The sequence below is a fragment of the Telmatherina bonti genome, assembly GCF_933228915.1.
Source record: "Telmatherina bonti genome assembly, chromosome: 2".
Taxonomy (NCBI): domain Eukaryota; kingdom Metazoa; phylum Chordata; class Actinopteri; order Atheriniformes; family Telmatherinidae; genus Telmatherina; species Telmatherina bonti.
In genome coordinates, this window is record NC_136620.1 from 4,842,724 (window position 1) to 4,852,188 (window position 9,465).

At 49.5% G+C, this 9,465-nt stretch overlaps 1 protein-coding gene across 1 annotated transcript in view; it reads left to right on the forward strand.

Annotated features, from left to right (window-relative positions):
• nox5 (NADPH oxidase, EF-hand calcium binding domain 5) overlaps positions 1-7,623 on the forward strand; it is a gene marked incomplete at both ends in the record, with an annotated part of 135,121 nt that extends 127,498 nt beyond the window's left edge. The window contains 8 exons of the mRNA XM_079251762.1: positions 5,120-5,259; positions 5,345-5,539; positions 6,321-6,365; positions 6,473-6,597; positions 6,676-6,760; positions 6,843-6,942; positions 7,029-7,195; positions 7,492-7,623. Coding sequence (XP_079107888.1) covers positions 5,120-5,259; positions 5,345-5,539; positions 6,321-6,365; positions 6,473-6,597; positions 6,676-6,760; positions 6,843-6,942; positions 7,029-7,195; positions 7,492-7,623 — 989 coding nt within the window. The remainder of the gene's footprint in view (positions 1-5,119; positions 5,260-5,344; positions 5,540-6,320; positions 6,366-6,472; positions 6,598-6,675; positions 6,761-6,842; positions 6,943-7,028; positions 7,196-7,491) is intronic.
• Between the last annotated feature and the right edge of the window lie 1,842 nt (positions 7,624-9,465).

A 9,465-nucleotide genomic window follows, 5' to 3' on the forward strand; every position in this document is an offset into this window, starting at 1 on the left:
CTGACTGTAGACAGACTGCAGACTGGCTGCAGACAGATTGCAGACTGACTGCAGACTGACTGTAGACTGGCTGCAGACTGACTGTAGACTGGCTGCAGACTGGCTGCAGACTGGCTGCAGACGGACTGTAGACTGACTGTAGACTGGCTGCAGACTGACTGTAGACTGGCTGTAGACTGACTGTAGACTGGCTGCAGACTGGCTGCAGACTTACTGTAGACTGGCTGTATACTGACTGTAGACTGGCTGCAGACTGGCTGCAGACTGGCTGCAGACGGACTGTAGACTGACTGTAGACTGGCTGCAGACTTACTGTAGACTGACTGCAGACTGACTGTAGACTGGCTGCAGACTGACTGTAGACTGACTTTAGACTGACTGTAGACTGACTGTAGACTGACTTTAGACTGACTTTAGACTGACTGTAGACTGGCTGCAGACTGACTGCAGACTGACTGTAGACTGGCTGCAGACTGACTGTAGACTGACTGTAGACTGACTTTAGACTGACTGCAGACTGACTGTAGACTGGCTGTAGACTGACTGTAGACTGGCTGTAGACTGGCTGCAGACTGACTGTAGACTGACTGTAGACTGGCTGCAGACTGACTGCAGACTGGCTGCAGACTGGCTGCAGACTGACTGTAGACTGGCTGCAGACTGACTGTAGACTGACTGTAGACTGACTGTAGACTGACTGTAGACTGGCTGCAGACTGAACGTAGACTGACTGCAGACTGACTGTAGACTGACTTTAGACTGACTGCAGACTGACTGTAGACTGGCTGCAGACTGGCTGTAGACTGACTTTAGACTGACTGTAGACTGACTGTAGACTGACTGTAGACTGGCTGCAGACTGACAGTAGACTGACTGCAGACTGGCTGCAGACTGACTGTAGACTGGCTGCAGACTGACTGTAGACTGGCTGTAGACTGACTGTAGACTGGCTGCAGACTGGCTGTAGACTGGCTGCAGACTGGCTGCAGACTTACTGTAGACTGGCTGTATACTGACTGTAGACTGGCTGTAGACTGACTTTAGACTGACTTTAGACTGGCTGCAGACTGACTGTAGACTGACTGTAGACTGGCTGTAGACTGGCTGCAGACTTACTGCAGACTGGCTGTATACTGACTGTAGACTGGCTGTAGACTGACTTTAGACTGACTTTAGACTGGCTGCAGACTGACTGTAGACTGACTGTAGACTGGCTGCAGACTGGCTGCAGACTGACTGTAGACTGGCTGTAGACTGGCTGCAGACTGACTGTAAACTGACTTTAGACTGACTGTAGACTGGCTGCAGACTGACTGCAGACTGACAGTAGACTGGCTGCAGACTGACTGTAGACTGGTTGTAGACTGGCTGCAGACTGGCTGCAGACTGGCTGTAGACTGACTGTAGACTGGCTGCAGACTGACTGTAGACTGGTTGCAGACTGGCTGTAGACTGGCTGCAGACTGACAGCAGACTGACTGCAGACTGACTGTAGACTGACTGTAGACTGGCTGCAGACTGGCTGTAGACTGACTGTAGACTGGCTGCAGACTGGCTGCAGACTGACTGTAGACTGACTGCAGACTGACTGTAGACTGGCTGTAGACTGGCTGCAGACTGGCTGCAGACTGGCTGTAGACTGGCTGCAGACTGACTGCAGACTGACAGTAGACTGACTGTAGACTGACTGTAGACTGACTGTAGACTGACTGTAGACTGGCTGTAGACTGGCTGCAGACTGACTGCAGACTGACAGTAGACTGGCTGCAGACTGACAGTAGACTGACTGCAGACTGACTGCAGACTGGCTGCAGACTGGCTGCAGACTGACTGTAGACTGGCTGTAGACTGACTGTAGACTGGCTGTAGACTGGCTGCAGACTGACTGCAGACTGACTGTAGACTGTCTGCAGACTGACTGTAGACTGACTGCAGACTGACTGTAGACTGACTTTAGACTGGCTGCAGACTGACTGTAGACTGACTGTAGACTGTCTGCAGACTGACTGTAGACTGACTTTAGACTGGCTGCAGACTGACTGTAGACTGACTGTAGACTGACTGCAGACTGACTGTAGACTGGCTGCAGACTGACTGCAGACTGACTGTAGACTGATTGCAGACTGACTGTAGACTGACTTTAGACTGGCTGCAGACTGACTGTAGACTGACTGTAGACTGTCTGCAGACTGACTGCAGACTGACTGTAGACTGACTGTAGACTGTCTGCAGACTGACTGTAGACTGACTTTAGACTGACTGTAGACTGGCTGCAGACTGACTGTAGACTGACTTTAGACTGACTGCAGACTGACAGTAGACTGACTGCAGACTGACTGTAGACTGGCTGCAGACTGGCTGCAGACTGACTGTAGACTGACTTTAGACTGACTGTAGACTGACTGTAGACTGACTTTAGACTGACTTTAGACTGACTGCAGACTGACTGCAGACTGACAGTAGACTGACTGCAGACTGACTTTAGACTGACTGTAGACTGACTTTAGACTGACTGTAGACTGACTGTAGACTGACTGTAGACTGACTTTAGACTGACTGTAGACTGACTGTAGACTGACTTTAGACTGACTGTAGACTTACTGTAGACTGACTTTAGACTGACTGCAGACTGACAGTAGACTGACTGCAGACTGACTTTAGACTGACTGTAGACTGACTTTAGACTGACTGTAGACTGACTTTAGACTGACTGTAGACTGACTGTAGACTGACTTTAGACTGACTGTAGACTGACTGTAGACTGACTTTAGACTGACTGCAGACTGACATTAGACTGACTGCAGACTGACTTTAGACTGACTGTAGACTGACTTTAGACTGACTGTAGACTGACTTTAGACTGACTGCAGACTGACTGCAGACTGACTGTAGACTGACTGTAGACTGACTGTAGACTGGCTGCAGACTGACTGCAGACTGACAGTAGACTGACAGTAGACTGGCTGTAGACTGACTGTAGACTGGCTGCAGACTGACTGCAGACTGACTGTAGACTGACAGTAGACTGGCTGTAGACTGACTGTAGACTGACTGCAGACTGGCTGTAGACTGACTGTAGACTGACTGTAGACTGACTTTAGACTGACTTTCGACTGGCTGCAGACTGACAGTAGACTGACAGTAGACTGGCTGTAGACTGACTGTAGACTGGCTGCAGACTGACTGCAGAATGACTGTAGACTGACAGTAGACTGGCTGTAGACTGACTGTAGACTGACTGCAGACTGGCTGCAGACTGGCTGTAGACTGACTTTAGACTGACTTTAGACTGGCTGCAGACTGGCTGCAGACTGACTGTAGACTGACTTTAGACTGGCTGCAGACTGACTGTAGACTGACTGCAGACTGACTTTAGACTGACTGTAGACTGACTTTAGACTGACTGTAGACTGACTTTAGACTGACTGTAGACTGACTGTAGACTGGCTGCAGACTGACTGCAGACTGACAGTAGACTGACTGCAGACTGACTGTAGACTGTCTGCAGACTGACTGTAGACTGACTGTAGACTGACTGCAGACTGACTGCAGACTGACTGTAGACTGGCTGTAGACTGACTGTAGACTGGCTGTAGACTGGCTGCAGACTGGCTGCAGACTGGCTGTAGACTGACTGCAGACTGGCTGTAGACTGACTGTAGACTGACTGTAGACTGACTGTAGACTGGCTGCAGACTGACAGTAGACTGACTGCAGACTGACTGTAGACTGGCTGTAGACTGGCTGTAGACTGACTGTAGACTGACTGCAGACTGACTGCAGACTGACTGTAGACTGACTGTAGACTGGCTGTAGACTGACTGTAGAGTGACTGTAGACTGACTGTAGACTGGCTGTAGACTGGCTGTAGACTGACTGTAGACTGACTGTAGACTGGCTGTAGACTGACTGTAGACTGGCTGTAGACTGACTGTAGAGTGACTGTAGACTGACTGTAGACTGGCTGTAGACTGACTGTAGACTGGCTGTAGACTGGCTGTAGACTGACTGTAGAGTGACTGTAGACTGACTGTAGACTGGCTGTAGACTGACTGTAGACTGGCTGTAGACTGGCTGTAGACTGACTGTAGACTGGCTGTAGACTGACTGTAGACTGGCTGTAGACTGACTGTAGACTGACTGTAGACTGGCTGCAGACTGACTGTAGACTGGCTGCAGACTGACTGTAGACTGGCTGCAGACTGGCTGCAGACTGGCTGTAGACTGGCTGTAGACTGGCTGTAGACTGGCTGCAGACTGGCTGCAGACTGACTGTAGACTGACTGTAGACTGACTGTAGACTGGCTGTAGACTGACTTTAGACTGACTATAGACTGGCTGTAGAATGGCTGTAGACTGACTGTAGACTGACTGTAGACTGGCTGCAGACTGACTGTAGACTGACTGTAGACTGACTGTAGACTGACTGTAGACTGGCTGCAGACTGGCTGTAGACTGACTGTAGACTGACTGTAGACTGACTGTAGACTGGCTGCAGACTGGCTGTAGACTGGCTGTAGACTGGCTGTAGACTGGCTGTAGACTGGCTGTAGACTGGCTGCAGACTGGCTGTAGACTGGCTGTAGACTGGCTGTAGACTGGCTGCAGACTGGTCGAATGCTGATCACAGACTGTCCGCAGACTTAATGTCATTCTTGTTGTTTTCTTTACATTTCCAGCAAAAGGAAAGGGCAACAACACATCACTATATGTGAAGGTATATTTTACCCTGTATACCATCAGGCTGAACCCTACAGTTCTTTGCTTTATTCATCCTTCACCCTCCTGGTCTCTTGATGAACTGTGTTTCTGTAGAGAACAGTTCTATGTAACATTGTCCAGCAGGTTCTGTCCCACTGAGCAGTTTCAACACAACCCATACCAAAGGAAGGCTGGAACCTTTCTAAACTCTACCCAATCGGAACGAGACCGCCGGACTATCCTGGCCTGAATGAACCCTTGTAGCCTTTTTCTTAAATGCTCCTAAATCCTATTATAATTAGGTGTTGAAGTTTTCCTCTCAGTCCGTGTTCGGTTGTGTTTGGTAAAAACAGGCCTGTCATGGTTTCGGTTGGTCCTCATTTTCTCTGAACGCTTCTTGTTAACCTCTAACCTGCAGACACTCTGTGGCTTCATGTGCGCTCCATGGGCCAGTGGACCAACCAGCTATACGATCACTTCCGACAGTCTGAGAACCAGCTACCAGGTCCCAAAAGACCGGCTGCTGGCCCGAGGAAGCGGCGTCCGGAGAAGGATCAGGTACGTCATTCTTGGTTGGCACGTCTGCAAGGGGGAATGTCAGAAGTCCTGGTTCTCTGCTGGATCTTTTTCTCTTTGCTTCCAGCAAGAACACATGTTCAGTTCTGCTGACTCTAACGGGTCGGTGGCGTCCAACGAGGACGAGGCCATCGAGTTGACCCTGTTCCGTCAGAATGGATCTGGAACCCGGGCTTCTCCAACCAGAGCTCAGGCACCCGAGGAGCCGACCCGGGATAATCCGGGTCGAGCAGAGAGAGGGGAGTCTGGCTCACCCAGAGAGGTCAGAACCACAACGGTGGACTCAGAATATCTCATCATCTGTTTCATACATGATCTGAACACCGAAATCTGGAGCCATGATGAAGATGATGGTGATGGTGAAGATGGTGATGATGATGATGATGATGATGATGATGGTGGTAATAGTGATGATGATGATGATGGTGATGATGATGATGATGATTGTGAAGATGGTGATGATGATGATGGTGATGATGATGATGGTGATGATGATGATGATGGTGGTAATGGTGAAGATGATGATGATGATGGTGATGATGATGATGATGATGATGGTGATGATGATGATGGTGATGATGATGATGATGGTGAAGATGACGATAATGATGATGGTGGTGAAGATGGTGATGATGATGATGGTGAAGATGATGATGATGGTGATGATGATGATGATGGTGGTGACGATGGTGATGATGGTGATGATGATGATGATGGTGGTAAAGATGGTGATGATGATGATGATGGTGAAGATGACGATAATGATGATGGTGGTGAAGATGGTGATGATGATGATGATGGTGAAGATGATGATGAGGAGGATGATGGTGATGATGATGATGATGGTGAAGATGATGATAACGATGATGATGGTGAAGATGATGATGATGATAATGAGGATGATGATGATAATGATGGTGAAGATGGTGATGATGATAATGATGATGGTGATGATGGTGGTAATGGTGAAGATGATGATGATGAGGATGATAATGAGGATGTAGGTGATGATGAAGAATCTTATCTTCGTCCTGCTCTTGCAGGTTTCTGCTAAGTTTACTGAGAACCATCGACTCTGCAACATCAGGGTAAAACCTTTATGAAGTCTGTCGTCTTTACGTCCTCCAAAGAGGTTGGTAACCATGGTTACCATGGTTGCCATGGGCGACTGATTGGCTGTATTCCTGTGTGTCAGTGTTACGTAGACGGACCGTATGGAACTCCGACTCGGCAAATCTTCGCCTCTGAACACGCCGTTCTGATCGGAGCTGGAATCGGAATAACTCCATTCGCCTCAATCCTGCAGAGCATCATGTACCGGTGAGAACGCCCCTCCATCACCCATCTTCCAGCCATCATCCAGTTGTTACCTGTAATCCAGGTGTGCCCCTACATCAGGTACCGCATGAGGAAGCAGAACTGTCCCAGTTGCAACTACTCCTGGTGTGAGAACATCAAAGACAACGACATGAAGCTGCGTAAAGTAAGACCACGTGCCCGCGTGGTCATGTCTCCATGTCTGTGATGTCACGGTGCAGGTCACATGATCTGTTGTCCCTCTGCAGGTCGACTTCATCTGGATCAACCGGGACCAGAAGTCCTTCGAGTGGTTCGTCAGTCTGCTGACCAAACTGGAGATGGACCAGGCCGACGAGGAGCCGGAAGGTGGGAGGAAGACCTGAACCCGACACGTCTCAGACCTGAAGCCTTCAGAAAACTGATGTTTCAGTTCCGGCTTGGTCCCGTTTCAGGTCGCTTTCTGGAAATGCACATGTACATGACATCAGCACTGAGCAAGAACGACATGAAGGCCATCGGCCTGCAGATGGCGCTAGACCTCCTGGCCAAGAAGGAGAAGAGAGACTCCATAACAGGCCTGAGGACCAGAACCCAACCAGGACGGCCCGAGTGGGGAAAGGTAAGGTTCTGACACATCATAAATATTCTTTGTTCCTCCTCAACCCCGCAACCCCCCCCCCCCCGCCCCCTTTAGGTGAAGTGTAGAGACACCTGTTTTTTCCAGCGACCCTCCGCATGTAATCTTTTCCTGCATAAAAAAGGTGCGTTGCGCTGCTGCTGCCTGCTCCCGTCACATCTATGTTGTCACGGTTGGACGGGTTGTTCTGGAATTATGTCGTTGTGTCGGTACGCTGGCTCAGCGACACAATAAGCTGGTTCTGATGTCTAAAACTGATGAGTGTTTCTGTGTGTCAGGTGTTTCAGAAACTGTCGGAGGAGCAGAAAGGAAAGGTCCACGTGTTTTACTGCGGAGCTCCGTCTCTGGCCAAAGTCATCAAAGCTCAGTGTGAAACGTTCGGCTTCAGTTTCTACAAGGAGAACTTCTGAGAAGCAGTTCTCACACAGGCTGCTGTGTGTGTGTGTGTGTGTGTGTGTGTGTGTGTGTGTGTGTGTGTGTGTGTGTGTGTGTGTGTGTGTGTGTGTGGCATCACAGGAACGAGGATTACCCGGAAGATTCACCCAGTTATAGAGAAAACTGACAGTACCTGTCAGCTGCCATTAAAACCAGCTGTTAATAAGATCAGCTCTGAATAAAACACGCTGTCAGGAATGAATGAATAAAAAAAAATGGGTGAATGAATAAGTGAACAAATGAATGAATGAATAAGTAAATGAATGGATGAGTGAATGAATGAATGAATGATGAATGATCTCACTGGGAGGGCCCGTACAGTTCTGGTGCGATGCAGCTGGATGGGAGCTGAAGGCAGGAGTCCCGGTGGTCTGATCCCCAGCTGCAGAAGTTGTTCTGGGGCTCAGAAACGTCACCTCTCTGGTGGGGAAGGAGCTGGAGCACAAGTTTGAGCTCCCTCTGGAGCAGCTCCAGTCCTCCAGGGTCACAATCCTGAAGCTTTTCCAACACACCTGACTCTCGCTAAGCAGTCATTGGCTGCTGGAGCTGTAGCGACTTCCACAGTTGCTACTGAGGCGACGACTGGGTCCGGTCTATTTGTTTGACGCGCTGTTGGTGGTTCCCATAAATGACGCACATAGGTCGCAGATATCGAGGATTTATTTGTTGGAAGTGTTACATATACTGCCTGATGATCGGGTACGATGTTATTTCACCAGCATAATATGTCACAGTGTGCAACGTCAAATGTGTATCTAGAGCGGTCAACAAAAATTACAGCTTCCCAGCCCTCCTCTCTAGCAAAAACCCAAGTGACTGGCTGACAGTGCCCTTTTAACTCCTCAGCCCTATACCGATCCACATCCACCTGACCCCAATTCATATCACCATGACAACAATATAACATCAACCATCCACCAGTGATAATTCCCAACATAAACTACATTTATGGCTCCTACAGGAGCCATTTAATGAAAGCCAGGCGTGTTGGAGCAGGGATACATCGAAAACCAGCAGGTCAGCGGCCCTCAAGGACACCCCCGCTCTGGAGACTCCCATGTTCTGCTTGGGGACTTCAATGCTCACGGAGGCAGTGACAGTGAGACCTGGAGGGGCCTGATTGGGAGGCATCCCTCCCCACTCTGATCTGAACCAGAGTGGGGTTTTGTTGTTGGACTTCTGTGCTTGTCACAGATTGTCCATAACAAACACCACGTTTGACCATTAGAGTGCCCATACATGCACAAGGACACTCGGGTGAAGAGGGGGGCGGAGCTGTCAACTGATCACCACCGGTCCCCCTTTTTAAGACGGGGCAACTGGAGGATCTGCTCCAACTACATCAGCCTCCCTGGTAAGGCCTATTCAGGGGTTCTGGGGTCCTATTCGTCAGGTAGTCAAATCCTGGATTGAGGAGGAGAGCAGCGTGATTTTTCTCTATCCCACATACAAACCTTGTGTACAGAGGCTTCCTGTTACCCACGCATCTTTCAGGAGGTGGTCAGCAGAGGCAAGGGAAACACTGAGAGACTGGTCTGATTGCACTAACTGGGATGTGATGCTGGGAGAGCAGGAGATGGACATAGACAGGTGTGTCAACACCATCACTGACTACATCAGTTTCTGAAGGGACACTGTACAGTGCTATCCGAACGATGAAGCTTGGATTGCCTCTGAAGGCCTCCTGAAGCAGAAGATGTCATCCCAGTAAGAGGAGAGGAATTCTGAGACCTGCTGAGGTGCAAGAGAGGTAGAAAACCGCTAGAGGAGCTGTGGAGTGGAATGAAGACCATCAGTCCTTCAGGCTGTGGAAGATG